At 41.7% G+C, this 21,563-nt stretch overlaps 1 protein-coding gene across 1 annotated transcript in view; it reads left to right on the top strand.

Moving 5' to 3' along the window:
* The window catches only part of cacng2a (calcium channel, voltage-dependent, gamma subunit 2a), a 65,226-nt gene extending 43,663 nt beyond the window's left edge, over window positions 1-21,563 (top strand). Inside the window, exons 3-4 of the mRNA XM_056401369.1 lie at window positions 17,737-17,877; window positions 19,525-21,563. Of these exons, the coding sequence (XP_056257344.1) occupies window positions 17,737-17,877; window positions 19,525-20,060 (677 nt within the window). The 3' untranslated portion in view covers window positions 20,061-21,563. The remainder of the gene's footprint in view (window positions 1-17,736; window positions 17,878-19,524) is intronic.

The raw sequence follows: 21,563 nt of genomic DNA, 5'->3' as shown, positions 1-21,563 counted from the left end.
ACCAAAATGACATTGTTTTTTACTTCCATCCACTCCAATCCACAGCAGCTCAACAGGGAAACACAATGACGAGATTTTACACTAAAAGACATATTATTTAATTCTACTTGTCCCTGTTTTGACCCCTGATGTGGTACACACACACCTCCTCCCCCCCCACCCCTCCCTCCTACAGTCTGCACTGGTTTGAAACTAGAAGTCAGAAAGTGTCCGTCTCCTTGTCTCCATCAGCGGGGACGGTAATTGAGGCCTCTCGGAGAGCCGAGCAGTGCGTGCCAGTGCTGGAGATTAAGCCCAGCCAATTAGGTTGTGTTTGACTTAGCGCTCTGAGCGGTTGTTCCCGTCCGTATGTGCCACGGAGAACGCTTATGATAACAGCTCTGGTAATGATTCTAACAATGCCGGCACCTCGGCGAGGGCTGATCAGTCTTATAACGAGGCGTCTCTCAGGCTGGGGATGACAGGGGCGCGGGACAGGGGCCACGCTCTGGCCCTCGGACCACCGACGCTCATCTGCGCGAGTGTGTGAGTGTGTGTTAACCTCTTCCCAGGCTGTGATTGGAGGAGAAGGCCGCAGTGCTCCCAGTGGCTTGCCAATTAGGACACTCACATCCATAAATATTTCAGCCTCCTTCTTATATAGGTCAGGCCTCTCTCGATCGCTGTCTCTCTTTCTCTCTCTTCACCCTCACACCCGTAATATTTCATGTCAGGAGCTGCACAGTACCTATTGTCACGTCTCTGTCTACAAAGAGGGTCGTGATGATTCAGAGCATGATGCTGTTTGAACATGTGAGAGTGATTTTTCTGGGTGCATGGAGAGGTCATAGGGGACACAGCATCTCGGTGAGTGTATTAAACCCTGGTGATGTATTTTTAAACCTGCCCATTCCCATTTCATGGACACACACCTGGTATTTCCATAATGAGGAGTTTCACGGCGCCTCTGGGTAGCCAGAGACGGAGAAAAGCTTCCTCCGCTCTCATATGCAGGCGAGGAAGAGGGGGATAGTTATGCAACAGAAGTGATGTCATCTCAGGTGAAGGCCCAGCGGAAGTGACATCACGTGGGGAGCTTGCCGGTCCAAAATCAAGGGGACACACCGGTCACCAGACAGCGTAGGGAAAAGGAGGGAGATATTTGGTGCCGTGGTTGCTGAGCAGAAAACAGACAAATCTGACTATATTCTCCTAAACATGCACCCCCGCTTCATCACACAAACACTCACACACTGCTCTGCTGTCCTCACACACACACGCACACGCACACACACACACACACACACACACACACACACACACACACACACAAACCCATGTAAACACACCACATATCAGTAGCCTCTGTGTGTGTGTGTGAGTCCTCAGCTCTCCCAATAGCAAGGCAGTTTGCACATCCACACGGGGTTATATAAGCCAGCTGAGGCACACTAAAGCGCCAGTGGGTTTTTAGATCATGCCGTGTCGGAGCTCCCATCATCCACTGCTCTACTGGGCGCTAAGCAGCTGAGAGAGAAGAAAGAGGGGAAGAAGACGCCCAGTTATGCAAGCTACTAATACTAAACTGAAAGACATAAAATCAGTGTAATGTAGAGAGAGGAAGATCAGTGAGGGGAGCAGAGAAGTGTGTGTCTGATTCATATGGATGCTGCTGGTGTAGGAAAATCTCCTGTGGGTTACAGGGAGTATTTTACTTCTTCTACGGTTCCAATTTTTTCAAACTATCAAATAATACATTATAGGGTTGAAATAATTAGTCAATTAATCGATTAGTCTTAGCCTTCAGCTACTGATTATTTTATCAATAGATTAATCTTCCTATTATTTTCTTAATTTATCATTAGGTCTATTGAATGTCAGGTGATGTTTTATTCTGACAAACCCAAATATTTACGGTGAAAAAAAACAGAAAAGGCACAAATTCTCACATTTGAGAAGCTGGAACAAGAGAATTTTTGGCATTTTTTGCTTTAAAAATTAACAGAATTGATTATTTAAATCGTTGCTGATTAATTTTCTGTGGATTGACAAATTCATTGATGAACTAATCCACTGAAAAATAATCAACTGTTTTGATAATCGATTGATCGTTCAGGTCATTCATTGGTTCAACTGGTTCTCTAATATGAGATTTTGCTTCTTGTCTGTGTTTTATGTGTCAGTCAGAATAAGAAATCTGATAATTCACTTTGTACTTTAGGAAATTGTATAATGTGTAATTTGTTGCTATTTTCTGACATATCATACACCACACAATTAATTGTTCAATCAAGAAAGTAATCAGCAGAGTACAGAGTACAATGATGCCACTTTCTGTCTTCTATTCCCAACAAGACCATCATTCCACTGCTGATTCATTTAATCATTTAATATTTTTATGGTTTTCATTAAGGCCCGTGTGGGTTTGGCATTTTCTCTTACTCCAGGGCACAACATCGTCTACTGCTTCAAGCTGCATCCCATATTTGCTTGTTTTCACATCAACAACTGCTTTGTTTTTCCCACCCAGCAGCCCACTGGAATCCCCCAATCATGCAGTGTGTCCCAGTTTCATACCACAGGCTATACCTATAAAGCAAAGTCTAGTTTCTAATGCTGATACTAACACTGTTTTGGTGGTAAATGTTCAAGAAATTGGTGCTCAGCGTCACTGTCAGTCTGTTTGCTATTTCACAATACCATTAGTAATTTAAAACAGCTATAATCAATATTTTGATCTAAACAATGGATCACATGACAACTGGTATGTCGCTCTTGTGATGAACGCACAGAGAATCGTCACATGACTCTGCAGTTCCCCATTTTAGCCTCTCTCTGCCCACGACTTTTATGTTTTGGTCCACTCTCACTGCTGTCATAGTGCTGTTTGTTTTCAGCAAAAAAGCTGTGAAAACCCTTTATACTCTACCTGCTCGGCAGCAAACAGCAGACAGATACAGTGAAAGCCCAGCTGGTGAACATAATGGAGCATTTAGCAGCTAAAGAGACAGACATTTCCCTCAGGAGCTGGTGGAGACCAAAAACAGAGCTAAGAACTTTGAGTTGCTCTGCCTTATTGCCTTCAAGTACATTTAACTCATGATGTAACCCTAATTCAATAGTATAGAATTAGAGCACAGCATTGGTCTCCTACCATTAATTTAATGGGACTCACAGGCAGGTAGTTTCCAGCATGTGAATGTATCAGAATTATGATGCAAAAATGAAATATTCCTATTTGGCCACTTTTACCCCCTCAATTAACTTTCATATGAATATTTTGTGTTTTTGCCCCAAGCCAGTGTTACTCCCCGCCTCTGGTGTTTGCATGCGTTGATCTGAGATTATTCGCTGACATTGATGACAGAAGGGCAGGCCTGTCACAGCCTGTGTCACCCTCAGGCGTTGCGGCAGACTGGACGCCAGCCTGAACTGGCTTTGGCGTTGACAGATAAAATCAATGGGTCTGGGGCAGGACACGCAGGGGCTTGTAGGGCAGAGCAGGGGGTGGCATCAACCCGGCTTGTCAACCAGTGCATAGTCTCTAGTACCAGTTTGTATACAATAGTGTGTGTGTGGGTGTGTGTGTGGGTGGAGAGAGAGGAAGGGCAGGGCTTCACCATAGAGCTTTTACGTGATCGCATGGGCTGAGATGAGGTTATCAGGAAGGTAGACCATGTTTTAAATCTTGGTGATGACGTTAAAATCCATCTTGTGCCCCGGTGTTTGGTTTAGCAGTTGGTCGCCGTGACATTGAGCGTCCTGTACTTCTCGCAGTATCCAAGGTAACAAATAAGGAATCCATCGACTGATAAAAAACACACACAGCACACAGACATGGCCCAATAAATTAAAAGCCAATCATTTTTGTCCTGGTTGACCGAGTGAGTGATAGCACTCTAACTTTATATCTTATTAACGGCGAATATAGAGGCAGCACAGCTTGTAAAACACAGAGGTGAGAGAGTGTGTCCTCATATTAAAGCGAGATTAGAAAATACAGGACGAGCAGCAGTGTTCGGCTGTCACTGGGGCATCATCAAAAGACAGCTGCACCCTCTCACTTCAGTTTTACATACTCACATTTATTCATAAGTTGTGAGCCTTAACAGCCTGAAAATTCCCACCGCTGTGAGAGAAAACGGCAAATTATATACTTGTGTCCTTTTTATCTCCAAACATAAAGCAGTAAGGAGTCAGGTTTGACAGTTTGTGGGCTTTTTATGCAATACATAGCAGAATAGGAACAGTTTTATTGTTGCAAGCCAGAGGGAACGCTGATCTACATGCAATCAAAAGCTAAATGACCTCCAGCTGCTACAACATAAAGATGAAACAACTGGTGTACGCGATGTATGGCCCAGTGATGAATTCTGTATGAGATTCATCATGGAAATGTGCTTTGTGAGCATAATTCTAGGTCACAGACTGTGAAGTAAAGCCTCACATTCACACATTTTATAGAAAAATATTTTGTGTTTTCGTTCACTGTAGAAGACGTTTAGAAAAAATTTGTACAATTTCAACTAGATTTTTTATGGGTCCGCGCCGGTGACAGCTTTGTCATGTTTTTGGCTCGTCCGTCCCATTCTAGCGAACGCACAAACATTCACTTGGACTGATTAGAGTTTGATGGTCAAAGGTCAAAGGTCACTGTGACCTCACAAAACACATTATTGGCCGTAACTCATACAAATTCATACGCTACTTCTGACAAAATTTCATACAAATGTCTAATGGATAAAATGATGATGTGATGACATTTTTATATCCAAAGGGTCAAAGGTCAACTTCACTGTGACATTGTAATGTTCTGCAAATACACTTTTATTAAATTCCTTAAAAGACTTCACTCTATAAATATGTATATTAATTGGGGCTGCTACCATCACACCTCTGGGTGTTACTATTATTTTCACTATAACAGTCAACCATCAACAGTTTTTCCTCTACACTGCTGCCAAGTGCTCGTTCACTGTGGGAAATGTTGGGTTTTTCTATTATATTGTAAGGTCTTGACTTAACCCTTGAGATAATGTATGTCTGGACAGACATGGATGTAAACTGCACTGGACCAGCCACATGCTGTACATGGTATGTTGTACCTGGTTCCAGCCACTCCTTGTTGCAGTGCTACTCCCTCCACAAGTGGATGTGCACAGCAGGGACATGCAGGAGTGCCGTGTTCCTGAGTGTCCTGAACATCACTCACTGTGGTTTAATCTGTTTCAGAACAGAAACAAAATGTTTAAAATGAAACAGCCAACAGAAACAAAACTAACATCAGGATACAAACTTTTATCAATATACCAGATATCAAGAAAATGGATTGTTCCTTCTGCATGCAACTCTTCCCCAAGGGTGGGACACAACATGGGTCTATAAACACTGCAGCAGCAGCAGCAGCAGCAGGTACATCTATCTCCCAAAACCTGGTGGGCTCTACAGGATAGATACACTGCCTCACAACAACAAATACTTAACACACGTTGCTTCTTATTATATAAATCACTATGCTGACTAATGTGGAAGTTAATAAAGGTCAGAAAACAAGACTTGCGGTGCACAGTCGAGCTGAATCCATGATGGGCCTGTGACCGATGAAAGAACCAGAAGCTGCTGCTGACGGTGGAACTGAAGCAACCATCAGTCTCACGCTCGTGGCTCAAACACCCCATTGGTTCCTCTTCCTGTTAGGAAAATTGAGGACTAGATGTCCTGGACAGGCTGGAGTTTGTGTAACCTGGGTGATCAAAATAATTCGCCACAATGACAGATTGTGAAATGCAAAGTAAAACCAGCAAAAAAGACTAACTCATTAAATTATTAGGGGCTCTACCACCTACTACTGCACAGTGCACTGAGGCAGTGCTGAAAAAAATTAGTTTTTAAGAGCATTGCTCAAAACGCCTCCTTTTCCCTTCGAATTAAAACTAAAGATTCATGCATTTACTTTTCAAATGATTATTTGCAGGAAACATTAATTATAAATTATGTAAAAGGAAAAAAAAAATCCTTTGCAAACAAATACTTCTCTCAAGGGCTGGACAATAATCAAAAAATGTTTGGCTTTAGTTTTAATAGTCTTTAATGTTTGAGAAAATTAATTATTATTAATTATTAATTGTTTGAAAATTATCCAGTTTTGTTTTGTAAATCACAAACAAAAATTGATTCACTAGGATAAATCTGATTTAATACTATGTGAGGTGATAATAATATAGACATTAAATTGCACAATATCATGCTCTAGACATCATCACAAATAACTTCTGGTCCATATCGCACCTCCATTAGTGCAATTTAATATACTATATTCCAAGAGGTCATACCGATTTCATGTGAAAAATAAATATTTACGGTCATTGTTGAGCAACATGATCCTGTTTGTTTCATAATCACGTCACCCTTTTATTTTAATAACTCACGTCAGTGTAGTTTTGTTAAAGCAGCTCAGTGTGGCGTTTACTTCCCCGCTGATGTGTGATGTTGGCCATGCTAAGCTCTGGCAGCGAGTGCTGTCATGCAGACGTTCCAGCGTGATCTGTGGGGACATCAGCAGTGGAGTGGAGGGTAATTACAGTAATTGAAATGTGTTGTGTGGAGGGAACTTTAATTGTCTGAGCGGGCCTGTCATGTGAAGTGATTTCAGTGTGAGGGAGTTCTTTTACAGTGTTCCACTGACCCGACTGTGTGTGTGTGTGTGTGTGTGTGTGTGTGTGTGTGTGTGTGTGTGTGTGTGTGTGTGTGTGTGTGTGTGTGTGTGTGTGTGTGTGTGATGTTAAAATGACAGAGCAGTATTCAGTGGACTACTGGGTTTGTATGTGCAGAGATAATCCATGTACACCTACACATTCACTAGTGTATCTACTGGTCTTGAGAAGTCAGAAAAAGCTTTGAATTTAATTTCTTCAAAAAAGGCCTTAGAAGGTATTAACAAGTCTTCAATTTAATAAAAAAAAAAAGTCATAAATAATTTCTCTTGCCTGCTGTAGGAGCAGTGTTATTTATAAAATGATTTTGTGTCAGATTATTAACTGTTGGGAGACGTTACCCACAGAAGTGGGATTGTTGCGACAGTGGATTGTGCTGCAGGAGGATTATTTTTTGGGAGCAGTTAACATCATAACACCTGTAGCAAAAATTTAGATAATCTTCAATGAATGAATCATTTTGCATTGATTAATCCGTACATCCGTTTTCTGCTGCTTACCGAGGTCCAGGTCATGTTAATTGAATGATATCATTGGGTACTAGAATATCACTCAGTAGAGGGCATACCTCCGCGTCGTACACATGTATGTCAAATACAGATTATTTTCTGGATCTGCACCATATTGTACATCGATGTCAACACCATGAGTATGTTTGATTTTTTACATCAAGATCCAAAAATTATTTCTTGAGAAATTGATGAAAATGTCAAAAATTCTTACAGTGTTAAAGAAAGTGACGGATCCTCCCCTTCAACCAGATCAGCACTAAAATTTAAAAGGTTCTTCTCCAGCAAGTTTGGTGCAAAGTGGTTCAGTACTTTTATTATTATCTTGCTGACAAATTAACAAACAAACGTAACGTGGCAGAGGTGATTGTTGTTATATACTGGTGGATACAGTGTTATAGTGCTATGGGATTCTATGTAGTAATAAAGAGTCATAAATTTAACTTTGTGAAGCTGCAGAAACCCTGATTTACGTCATTCTGATGTTTGTGACTGTGTTCTGCAGGAAGTGTGTGTGTGTGTGTGTGTGTGTGTGTGTGTGTGTGTGTGTGTGTGTGTGTGTGTGTGTGTGCGTTTGTGTGTGTGTGTGTGTGTGTGTGTGTGTGTGTGTGTGTGTGTGTGTTAAATCAAGAGATTTAAAATGTGTGATTAGAAAGTTTGGAGCATAATAGTTTTGTTTGTTTGAGGGGGCATCCTGCAGACCTCTTTGCAGCCAGTACAGACAATTACAGATTACACATTAATACATTTCTGCTGGAAAGGTTCTGAGTGGGACTTTTTTTATATTTAAAGGGACCTGAACTTAGTGCTGGAAATACTGAGTGGATAGACCCGATCAGAAATGTATGAACCTGCGTAGAAATGAATGTCTCCAGGAGGCTGAAACTGTTTTAGTTTAAAACAGTTGTCATTTTACAGATTAACAGCCACAAGCTTTTGCAGATACATTAGATATTTGCTCTCTCATTCTCAACTAGGGCTCAAGTAACAATTATTTACATTATTAATTAATCTGTCATTTCTGTTCTCCGTTAATTGTTTAGTCTATAAAATGTGAAAAAGGTGAAGCATACCCAGTTCACCAGGGACCGATGTGGTGTCTTCAAATCCCTTGTTTTGTCCATCCAACAATCCAAGTATTCAATATACTATAACACAGGACTAAGAAAACCAGCAAATATTCACACAGAAGTCACAACTTCTTAATTTTCTTATGCTTTTGCTTAAAAAAGTTACTTTAATGTTTAATGGATTCCCCAAAATCTGTCAAATGACTAATCAATTATTCATCTCATCATTTCAGCTTTACTCTCAGCACTGAATAATTGTGCAGCTGAAATCATTTATTCTTGTTTAAAGAACGAATCCCAACATTATCATGAAGATGAAGATGAGGGAGGAAAAAGGCAACAACCTAGATAACACAACTAGTACAAACACAAGCAATGGGACACAAAATAACTCATTAAGTTCCCAGAGGTGTCTTAAATGTCACATCTGAACCTCTCAGCTTTTACTCTTGTGCTCATTTATAAATGCCAGTGAGTGAAATCTGCCTTTATTAACTAATCCATTCAAGTCACATTGCATTCTGCCTGCAAGATGTGTTATTGAGGCACATAAGCTCTTAGATACAGGCTGCGAGCTGCGCAAGCATTGTTGCAAATTTTGATTTTAGCCACCAAAGCTAATTTCCAGTCTTAATACACATTGTTTCACACTGTGTATTTTAACAGTTTGTGGCCACTACCACCGCTTTTCTGTTTCAAAGATGTTTGTGGATGTTTGATGCCGGGGTTGATGGGGGCAACAAGCCTCTTGGTCAGGACGAGGACGGTGCAAGGGCTCAGTATTGAGGAAGAGGAGGAGGAGGAGGCGGTGTAGAGGGGATTAATAAGCGTTTGTAGTATTAAATCAATGTGCCTGGGAGCTGAGGCACCTGATTAGCATGACCCTGTCCTGCACATCAGCACATTCAGGGCTGGGGGAGGCTGATTAAGAGCCAATGCTAATTTCCTCTCAACCCTGTCAATGAAAGAGAGAGAGAAAGAGAGAACGGATAGAAGGTGCAAAGAGATGCCTTTGTAAAGAGGACGATGTGCATGTTAGTTCACATGTATGTTCGCATGTACAGCACGTGTGTGGAGTGTCAGTGGGTGTACTGTTTGTACACATGTACCATGTTATTTGTATGCAGTTTAACAGATGTCAGTTGTGTTTAGAGAGATGGGGCACAAGATACAATTTGCAGAAAAATGGGTACACAATAATTCTTGTATTGTAACAGCACTAGTGAAAAGTAACTAACTACATTTACTCAGATATGACTTTGAGGTATTTGTACTTCACTCAAGTATTTCCATTTTAAGCTACTTTATACTTTAACTCCATCACGTTTCAGAGGGAGATATTGTTCTTTTCACTATCAGGCAGCTCGTTAGGCCACTAGTTAGTTATTTTTCAGATTAAGATTTCAAACACAATGAACGGTTTGTAAACTATGATGCCTTATAAAGAACCCAACTGTATATAAAACAGTTCAAATTAGCTCTACCTTGACTTACTATACCCTTTAGTGCCACTTATATATTAATACACCAACAGTAATGATCCAATAATATAGTAATATGACACTGGCTGGGGCCATGCTGCGTAAGGACTACTTTTACTACTTTAGGACTACTATACTATTAGTACATTTTATTTGCATACTTCTATACTTTACACTAATTTTTGAATGCATAATTTGTAATGGAAAATTTTATAGTCTGGAATTCAAGGGCATGATTTAGTAATTTATGCATCTCCATTCTTCCGTGCGTAAGCAGCCTGTTACTGTTGTAGCTGCTCGAGGTTGAGCTAGTTTAAAAATGTTAGAAAAAGAAAGTTCGGATAAATGATGGTTTATCACATACTTTTTAAGGGAGCACAAAGGGCCACAATTTGTTTTATTTTGTAATGAGCCATAAGCTTAAAAGGTTGGTTTAATCTTTAAAAATGAATGGTGTTTTAGAATATTATATGTTATTAAGTATCTTAAAGGTAACTGGTGACTATAGTACAAGTACAGGAAAAGGCTCTGTAATGTCAAAGTAAAAACAGGTCTTTACAAAATCCTAAATTACTTACAAAATATCAAATAATAAATACCATTCTCTTTAATGAGACACAACTAAATTATCACTGATGCAGAAGACACATAATTAGTTACATTTACATTTCATATAATTTTGTGCCCAGAAATGTAGCTACAGTAAGCAATGAAATTTAAAAAAAGCAATATCTCTATAAAGATTCTGCATTTGATGTGAGTCCATACTTCAAGATGAATATGAGATGAAAGGTAGATGTCGTAGATTAGAGTTTAGTGGATTGTCTCCTTCATGCGTTTGTTTTCTGATATTCTATAAAGCTAACTAAATTAAAGCAACTGCCAGTCAGTGTGAGTTTCAGTTGCAGAGCATGAAGCTGATCAGCTGCATCCTCAGATCTGACACAGAGCTGCTCAGATGCCTCTAAAAATTCAGGTTATTTACCATTTGGTTGCATGAATGAAGCCACCGCAGTGATGAGGAGGACTAGCTGCTATAGAAACCCAGCAACCGTGGGCCTGCATGGATGATAGTCTCATTAAGTTGTTTGTCAGCCAGCACTGAAGAGTGCCAGCGCTCGGACACCAGCCTGAGCTGCAGCCGCGCCAATCAATACAGTACACACAGTATCTGCTTTCAGCCTGTGTGTCTGTGAGCAGGTTGGCACGCATGCTGGCAGGACGGTAGGGCCAGGCGGGGCCAACCGGCCTCCATCACCCATTACTACAACTCCCGTCCTGGTGCAGCCACCACCAGGACGGGCAGAGTGCGGCGCTGCCTTTGGGTACATGCCCTCATACTGTGCAGACCTGGAGAAAGGGCTAAATGCAGCCAGTGTAACTCAATCACTGGGAAAATGAATGTGTGGCTCATTATTCTTCACTTCGCTTCTTCCAACATGTGTATACGAAGGATCAGACCAAACCAAATAGTGACAATATTCAGAGTTCTTGCTCAATAAAAACAAAGTAGATGAGATTTCCTCCATCTGGAGTAAGTAAACTTATGTGCCAATTCTCATTTCGGCTACTGACAGGAAAACAACCAGTGATAGTGGTGGTAAATAGAAAAAGTGCCAATCATCATGAGGCAGACAGCCACCAACCAGAATAAATAGAAATCAAAGTTGAGAAAAGCATCATTTTTGTTTCATTTGAATAGGGCTAACATTGTTTTGGTGCAACTTGCAGTGATTTATACTATACATATATCTCACTGGGACTTCACTTAGGATGAAATTGCAGACAAACATGATTCTGTTGGTGAAAATTTAATGTAAATTCAGAAAAGTCTGGCCATTTTGTATCCCCCACCCGTTAGTTCTTGTCTGTGAATCGTTCTGTTCTGGCATATTAAACAAGAATAGGCTTCTAATTTCTAGCCAATGACTGTGGATTTTGCCACCTGAAAGTACAACTTTTGCTAATAAATCTTATCAGCTGTAGGCAGCTATCTTTGGCTAATGCTGAAAAAGTCTCTGGTTGACTTTTTAATGTTTCCAGTTGACTTGTTTTAAAACAGTGATTTTTAACATGCAATGTAATTCAAATTTTAGTGTGACCCTTGAATAGGTTGTTGTTCCCTTACATACTGTGCATACATCCTCGGAGAAGCAACGCAGTGGTTAGATTTATACTTGGTGTTTGTATTTTCATTTTTACAATAGAAAAGCATTTGAAGATGAGGAATTATCGATACATTTGGCAAACTTAACACTAACAGAAATCTAAGGCTGCCGTGCCCAGTGATGTTTGCTTAGCTGTTAGCTATTTGTGGAGGGGTATAGCAAACAGTCAGTCATAATCAAAATTATTTAAAGCAGCTGCAATTTAATTCAAAATTCATTACCAGAAAAAATGATGTAACATGTTAGAGGGAGTACAGAGATGGGTAGCAGTGAGGAGAGGTACAATGGGTGCTCAGCACCAGAAACTGTCCTTAACTGGGTGTCACATTAATGTGGGTGTCACTGGGGAGGAAACAGAAGATTCGCCACTCTCTGTGATCGTGACCTCGACCCAAATCAAAACGGCGACCTCAGGGCTAATCACAGGGCTCCTGAGAGCATCCTTTCATGTGGGCCGAGTCGAGAGCTTCAGAAACACAAGACGCCACCGAGGTCGCCGCTGTCATTGGCTATTAGCGCGGAGGTCAAAGCTTTCATTTGGACGGGGTCGCTGTTTTCCAGCAGCCGGAGATTGACAGCGTTTTACCACACAGGAGAGTCACCACTGCTCGCTCTCTCAGGACTGTAGCCATCCCAACAGCCCTCTGTCAGAATAATGTCACCCTGGCTGAGATAATCTCCATTCACCGGGCCTCTTTGATGCACTGTGAAGTTGTAACAGATGTGCAGTTAATGAGTATCACAGTTGGTTTGAGAAGATGATGATGTGATGACAGCGGCAATTCAGTCTGCAACCAAATGTGCACAAACAATCACATGCAGAGAAACTAGAGTTGGACCACAAATTAAGGTTTTGAATTTGTTAATCCCAATTTTAAGTAAATAAATACGCCTAATAATCCTTGATTTATTTTTTCATATTAACCAACTGTAAAATACTATGTATTCATGATGCATCAGTAATAATCTAATAATATCATATATTATAATATATCAGTTGCTGGGGCCATTTTCTGCAGAATGACTACTTTAACTTTTGATACTTTTAGTGCATTTTGCCCCTAATACTTTTTACTTTCGATAAGGTTTTGAATGTAGGACTCTTACTTGCAGTTGAGCACATTGTTGTTGATTTTACTTAAAGGATCTAAATGCTTTGTCCACCATGGTGGCAAAAGCTATAGTATGCCAAAAATGGGTGCAAATGTGACCCACTATAATTTATTTATTTACATTATTCACATGGACTGTGTCTAATTTTATATACTTCATGCTAATGATTTAGGTTTTGTAATTTTGTTCTAGGATGCCAAAATGCAGTCCCCCTGGTTAAGATAATCAGCATTTGTCAAATATCATCACAGTTTTCTTTTCTTCAGTTTGAGATAATGCTGATAACACTACAGTTGTGATTCACTCCTCTACCAAATGTAAACAAATTATCCCTCTCTTCAAGACTAAATTAAGTGTTTGAAGTCTTTAATTGGCATTATCTATCATATCTGCTGGAACAATGAATGAACAGAAAAATCTAATTTCATTGCAGCTTTGTGCACATCTCTGTTCAGTAAGAAACCATCACTATGTGAGAGGTGGCTGACATTGTTAGCCAAGAGCTAAAGTTTAATCGAAGGTCAACATGAGCTCAATATATCAACAAATCAATATATTTGTCTGGCCCTGTGCAGCACTACTAAACATGGTGTATCATGGACCTGCCCTTTATTCTGCACTAACCCATCCACAGCAGACCTGTCTATCTGTCAGCCTGTCAGTCTCTCTGCCTGCCTCGCCCCCGGGGGCCGTGTTTAAACATCCCTCCAGGCAGGATCCAAAACTCTGACAGGGGCTCAGCCGATCCTTAAAAGATGGAACGTGAAGATGTGAAACCTCCAGAATGTGGTGAGGAAGGACTTTAAATAGGTGACTTCTCAGAAAGAAGCAGCTTCACCACCTTGGGAAATAGTTATTGCCCCGTCTTCCTCCAGCAGCCCCCATCATCGGCCCTCACTGCAGGCAACAAGCTGCTCGGAGACACAGCTTCATACGTACGCTATGTGACCACTGGCACACTCAGTATTATGCAGGAGAACAGAGTGCATCCTGGCATGAAAAATCTGCAGGGACTTCAGCCTTTTCTTCCGAGGTACAGCATGGTCAGCCAAACCCAGGGGCATGTTGGCGCAGCAAACTGCTGCCTGATCCCAGGGAAGGCACAGTGCATGCTGGGAGGTCACTGTGAAGGTCACTGCACTTTTCAGCGCGCTGCTAAACATGGATGTTAATACAGAGAATGCATAGAACTGGAGAAGCACTGCAGGCCAGCCGATCCTTCGAAGCCATGCAAATGAGTTGGATCCATCACAAACCCTGTTATTGCTTTCAAGATTTCTCCGAAGCTTTCAAATCTGAGACACGACTAGCTGCCACACAGAGGTCTTACTGTTACTAATACTGTTGATATAGTTGTAATAAAGAGCAAATATTTTACTCTTTTTTAAAACATTAATACCTTTTACAAAAAACTATCAAGTGTTTCTGCAGACGTTTCAAAAAGTTTCTTAAGCAGCATTATCAGCAATTTTACTTGAAGTAAAGCATTTTTATATTATTTACTGCTAAATATTATTTTTTGGATTAATATTATTGGTGCATTAATGTGTGTGTTGGATTTTACTGCTTAATGTTGAACTATTTTAACTTCTTTTTGTACTGTTGGGTACATCTGCAGAAATGCATCATATCCTTAAAGATCATCAGATGTTTGTACCTCTAAAAAGTCGCAAGCTAGGGAAAAGAAAAAAAAAAACATATACATACATATATATATATAAATGTGTGTGTGTGTATGAGACGGTCTCCAGCACTGCAATGTTAATCACAGCCGCGAGTATTTTACATGAAGGAGGCTGCAGAGCATGAGGCTGTTTACATGTTACAGACTTACAGTAACAGCTTTAGGATGTTCACACTGATATTTTTTGTGTGATGAACACAATGAGATCAGATTTGTGAATGAAACGATGCACATCAGGGTGGTGAAACAGAAAGGCAAAGTCACCTTGTGTTTGAAGCCACACAGTTTGTTTGCTAAAATCTAGATGCATGGACATGTTCCCCTTTTCTCTCTACACTTGTCTGCAGCCGAGCCTCTCTGAGGTTTCTCCAACTTTAGTGTCACCTTGAGATCCCACACTATTAAACAGCCCCACTGTCAACAATCAATAAATTTGGCTGGCCCTCTATCCTTCTTTTGTCTCTCCAAATGAAGCTGATGGATGAAAAAGAGCCCCAGTGCCCTCTCCCAGGTAATGTGCTGTGAACGACCATGTCAATACCTTCAGGGTTAACGGGGTAGAGGGGTGGAAGCAGAGCAGGGGGGCGGATTTAGGAAGAATGATGCATTTAGAGCAGGACACAGGAGCAGGGTCAACTCTCAGGACAACTTAATATTTAATCAACCCACCTCACCGGTAACCCTAAACCCCACAATCCCCCCTGGTCAAGCAAGGAGACATGTGAGAGAGGGGGGAGTAGAACCAGAGAAAGACGAGGGGGGAGGGCGAGACGACACTTTATCTTTCAAATCGTCTTGTGCTTTGACTGAGTGAGAATTAAGTGAGAGAGAGATGGAAGGAGAGAGAAAGACAAGATGAGACGGGACGTTTGCCGGGTGACAAAGACGGCGAGATGACCGCGTGCAGCAGACAGAGACAGACAGATGGAAGAAAAATGGAAGGTGGTGAATAACGGCATTTAAGTCTTCTCCATCACACAGATTGGAGGCCAGTGGCCGGGCTGTTTCAGGCAAGGTTAAAGAAAGCGATAAGCACATCATGATGTTGAGCGATGACATGATGGATACAGGTGGGACGGGGAGCAGAGACATTACAGTGTCAGGTCAAAAGCACATTCATAAAGGTGCTAGCTAGTGATGCGCGGCGCTCTTAAACTCCGGCTCAACAGCTTCAGTCATTTTCAATCCTATTATCATAAAACAGATCACTTCTGTTTTGATTGGCTGAGTCAAGTTTAAAGGTTTTATACACAAAAATCTACACTAGCTCATTTACAGAATGGATTACAGCCACATCACATTTCATTTGACATTGGAACATTTGATGACTTTTCTCTACACACTTCATCAGTGTTGGGGCTAGAGGAGGAAACGGCCATGGGGTCATTAGGACGGAATCAATTTATTGATTCTTATTTATTTATCTTGTTTGTGTCCGATTTCATATATAACATAGATTTTTGTTTACTTTTTTTTCTGATTTCTCTTTAACCTATTTTTCCTTTTTATATTCATATAATGAAGGACTGGATAGTTTGACATCTTCAGGGGTCTAAAAACCTGAGAAAGAAAAAACTATTTATGGTGGTTTAATGAGCCTAAAACTCATTAATGAGTTCAATATCTGACGAGGTGGTCCGAGTAGTCATGACTTCATTTTAAGGTGACAGAGAGCAAAAGGATTGGGAAGCAGTAGTGTGGTGGGTCTTGAATAATGCCAGTGTTTTGTTAATGAAGCTTAAACAGCTTGTTTCATCAGAGCTGGGACTGGCACTCTGAAAACGTTTGGCACATTATTTGGCAAATAATGGATCTTTGCAGTAACAGCACATATGAAGGAGCCTCAGCACCCTGGTCTTTCCTTTAGTTACTGTTGAGAGCCCAAGTGATTGATGAGCGTCCAGCCACAACCATGACCACCGCTCAGCGCTCTCCTACACTGCAGCTGTTCACTTCAACCTATCAGCCCACCTGTGGGCTCAGGGTGGCTTACCCACTGAAGACTGAGGGTGCTGGGGGGGTGGAGGCTGAGGGGGGGCTGACGATAAGCGAATTCCTGACAGGGAGAAGGGCGCGATGAATGGCAGCAGGTAGGCAGGCAGATGGGCCGCCAGGAGCCCCGGCGGGTCCCTGTGGAGGTGCAGGTGGCCCAGTTCAGCACAGAGCCACCCGGCCCGGCGTCAGCACTTTGGGGAGAAGCTGGGAAAAGTGCTGAGTCGGCAGGCACGTGGGGAGATGAGGTGAAGTGGTGAAAATTTTACCAGCATGATGAAAGTTTAAGCGTGCATGTTAAACAGGAAGCAGGAGGTGGGACACTTCCTCATTGTTTCCCTTGCAAACAACAACTGTCTGTTCTCCAAGACTCTGTGAGTCTAATTTCACCCGACACCTCAGGGTGCAGCACAGCTCCTTTTTTTTGACCCTGGCTTGACCTCAAAAATTCCAGTTTTCCAGTTTACAGTTTTTGCTTCTTCATAATTAGCTGCAAGGACGCTGCTTTCGTTTCAAGGGCGTCCCTCTGCACTGCGGCCTGGCTCATATACATGCCAGAGCCCCGTAGCACTTTTGTTGACTGCCATTCACATGATGCTACATAAAGCAGCCAGTTTGCTCTGTGGTCTGCGGAGCAGTGTGCTGAGAGAGGGGGGGGGGGGGGGGGGGCAGAGGGAGAGTCAAGCGGTGTGATTACATAAGGTTGGATAACAGGCTCACTGTGGGGATACACACTCACTAGACAGTGTTGATGGAGTCTTTCACAGGCCTGATGGGGTGTTGATTAGGATGTGCTCACACACAAGGAGCAGATGCTGAAATGGATTCTAATGTGCTTTTCTCTCTTTGTTTCTCGCTCCCTCTGATTTCTACCCATCTCTCCTTTCATCCCTGCCATTTCCCCCTCTTTCTTTGTTGCCCCCTTGGCTGTCCTCCTCTCTGTGTGAACACCAAATCACACCCCAATCCCCAACCCCCCCTCCCAAACCCCTTTTTCTCTTCACTGCTGTCTTCCGCTGATTTCCAGGTGCGGTGCGAGCCTCCAGCATCTTCCCCATCCTCAGCGTCATCCTGCTCTTCATGGGAGGCCTGTGTATAGCTGCCAGTGAGTTCTACAAGTCACGCCACAACATCATCCTCAGCGCAGGGATCTTCTTTGTGTCTGCAGGTGAGTCAGACCCCGTCAAAATAATACAAAGGGGCAGGCGTCCATTCAATGGGCACAAACTTCATTTTGTAGTTGTGTACTTGAATTAGAGCAGTTTTTATTGGAACTACTGCCACTACACTCCATGAGTACCTCCTGCAGCTGTTTCACAATAAAAGCCTTTCAGTGGTTCATGAAGAGTAGCTTAAAAAAGTCACTGCCAAAATAAAAAATTTCAGCAGTACTTTTAGATGAATCTTAGGTTTCATGTTTTCAAGCTCTTCTGCAGCCTTACCCTCATGTTTGACCAGTTTCTGGCAGGAATAATCCAATACATAGTTTGGTTTTTAGGTAATTTTACTGTTTATTCCTTTTACCCAGAGACAAGTTCATGGATGCCTTTTTGTGTTTCTGCTTGTAGATTTGAACACTGACTTTAGCAGTGTTAAGCTCTGTTTAGGGACATCTCTGGAGTCCTAGTATCAACAAAATTTCCCAGAGTAAGACTGGACATGGTTTGAAAGTTTAATTATCTAATGACTTTATTAACAGTGAATTTAGCAACTTTATAATCCAGACTTTTAAAAATGTAGTTGTATGGTGGCTTTTTCCTTTAAAGGAATAGTTTGACATTTCTGCAAAATTTGATCATTCAATGATCTCATGTATTTACAGCCAGCAGTTGCTTAGCTTAGCTTAGCTTAGCACAACATCTGGCAACTGAGGAAAACATCTGTAAAAGTTAAAAAAAAACCTGCCTACCTATCAGCACCTCTGAACCAAACTAATTTACATACTTTATATTGTTTATTTTATACATTCAAAAACGTAAATATAGAGGTGGTGGCTGAGGCTAGCTTCCAGGTTTTGTGCTAAGCTAGGCTAATCAGGCTAATCATATTTACTCTACAGATATGGGAGTGGTATCGATCTTATCAACTTATTCCCCTGCACAAAACTTATGTCCCAAAATGTAAAACTATTTCTATAAATAGCTGTCATTACACACTTCTGTTGTAATTAACATTGCACCACAGCATGAAATCAAAAGGCTGTGTACACACCGTTTTGTCTCCGGCTGTTGGTTGTACTGCAGATACAAGTCCCTTCTTCTTTTGTCTTCCTTTCTTTTCTCTCAGTCCTGTTGCTAGGCTAAAAGCCACCCATTGGGACTCATCTCTAAAAATATGGTGTCCCTGACACACTTTCCCTACGATCCATCTTCCCAGATATACCATGTCAAACATTTCTCTGTGTGTGACTAAACTAACAAGTCAAAGTATAGGTATGTGGATATATGATGGGCTCTAATGCAGAACACAGCTCCAATGTGGATTATCTTGTACTCTGTCCCAAATGATCTGCATCAAGACCTGGGGCCGCCCTGTTTCTTGCTGCAAGGGCAAAGATTAGGAGTCTAATATCAGTCACTCCGGCCTGGACAGGATTAGTACACTGTGTACAGTGCATGAATCAGCACTCTAAACATATTTGGCATGATACTGCGTATTAAGTTAACCATGCACCAAGAATAACTCTATGAGCTCATCCTGAATGATGCAATTTTTGTCGTTTTCCTCTCTTTGCCCGTTTCTTCATGAACTCATTACCCATAACCCACCCCTCTCCTGTTGTATGGCGCCCATCCTGCATCTCACAACCTCTTAGGCCTGAGCAACATCATCGGGATCATCGTGTACATATCAGCCAACGCAGGGGACCCTTCAAAAAGCGACTCGAAGAAGAACAGCTACTCGTACGGCTGGTCCTTCTACTTCGGTGCCCTCTCCTTCATCATGGCTGAGATGGTGGGCGTCTTGGCCGTGCACATGTTCATCGACCGTCATCGACAGCTCCGAATAGGGGCGCGCGCAGCCGACTACCTCCAAGGCTCGGCCATAACGCGGATCCCCAGCTACCGCTACCGCTACAGACGCCGCTCGCGCTCCTCCTCCCGCTCCACAGACCCATCACACTCCCGTGACGCCTCGCCGGTGGGCCTCAAGGGCTTCAGCGCGCTGCCATCCACAGAGATCTCCATGTACACGCTGCCCCGGGACACCCTCAAGTCCTCCGGCACGCCCACCGCCACCTACAACTCTGAGAGGGACCACAACTTCCTGCAAGTCCACAACTGCATCCAGAAGGACCTGAAAGACTCGAGCCACACCAACACAGCGAACCGCCGCACCACGCCGGTATGAGGGAGTCGACACAGGCCAGGCTGGTCCGGTGGAGAGCGGAGACCAGGAGACACGGGAACCCCTGTGGGTGCGGTACGCCCCTGGTGAAGATGGATTTCCATGTTTATAGACATTTGTTCTTTTTGTTCAGCTGCATGACTTTTCCATTACCATTGTTGAGAGAGTTTCAACAAGTCTGCTGTGTTCCTGGATTGAATGGCAGAAGAGTGAGAATGGGTCAGGTTGTACCGAGAGAGTGAGGTCTGTCATTACGAGGTTTGTGAGGTTCGGGGCACTGACAGGGAGGGTGGGAGGGAGTGGGCATTTATGAGATAAAGAATTGATTTCATGATTTCATTGCCCTTTGGTTTGACAGTTTTGCCCCACAGTTTGGTTGGAGCAACAGGTCAGGCTCCCCCGCAGCCGGCCCACCGCTCGGACATACACCTCTTTTATTTAATGACTCATTTGTTCATTTTTTGCATTAAAACTGTGAATTGTTACAGCTTGGGATTCAGTAAGAATTAGCCCAATCTGTAATCTCTAACAAAGGTACTATATATATATGTATTACTTTTATAAATAAATTATTACGTTAATAATCAAGAGTTACAGACTTTACCGAAGCAAAAAAGAAAAAAAAAAAACAAGTTAACTAAACCAAGTGCTGTTGGTAACATGAGGAAAAGACTCTTTTAGTATCTGTTCATTTGAAGGTCGAGAACAAGCAAAGGTCCTTTAGGTAGCAGCAGTGCACAGCGACTGGTGCCGCCAGAGGCAGATACAGACAGTCAGCAGTAGAATAATATCTATTCTTTTAACAGAACCTTCTCGTCTTTTTCTCAGTCCCTGTTCGCTTTCTTTTTTGGGGGGGTCGTAACGGGAGAATTGAACCCCTTAACAGAAAGAGCCAACAAAAGGGGTCAAAGTTCACAAAGCAAAGACTCCAAACACGACTTCTACAAAATAAAAAAGGAAGGAGCAGAGGGGAAGGAAAAGAAGAGGACGCCAAACACAAAAATAAAAACAAGTTAAATATGAAATAGTACAAGAGAAGCTAAGTGACTCACAATTTCAGAAATTAAATGCATGCTATAAAATTACAGCAAATCTGCTCTTGAGAAACTTAAGTTTTAAAGGTTAATAATTATAAGGGGAAAAAAAGCAAAGACGCTAAAGTTTAAAGTATTAATGTTTCATGTGTATTTTTCTTATGTTTTCTTTTTTATTTATTTAGTTCATTTTATCTTATTGCTTTTGTGAGACAAACCAAACAATCTACATTGAACAAAACTGCTTTTTTAAATGGTTTGGTTGATTTCTTTATAAATATATAAATATATGTATGTATGTATTTTATTTTTAAAACTCACACAGCCTTAGTCATTTCTTTGTTTCTTTTGATTTTTAATGTGTTGTTCAATTTGAAAATGAAATCTTTAAAGGTGCCAAAACCGAATGATCCTATACTTGGATGCATCAAGTCCTGATGAATAAAATACGAACCCTAGGGGGAACAAATCA

This window comes from Seriola aureovittata, chromosome 17 (genome assembly GCF_021018895.1).
Source record: "Seriola aureovittata isolate HTS-2021-v1 ecotype China chromosome 17, ASM2101889v1, whole genome shotgun sequence".
NCBI classification, from domain to species: Eukaryota; Metazoa; Chordata; class Actinopteri; order Carangiformes; family Carangidae; genus Seriola; species Seriola aureovittata.
This window is presented reverse-complemented; position numbering and strand designations above follow the sequence as displayed.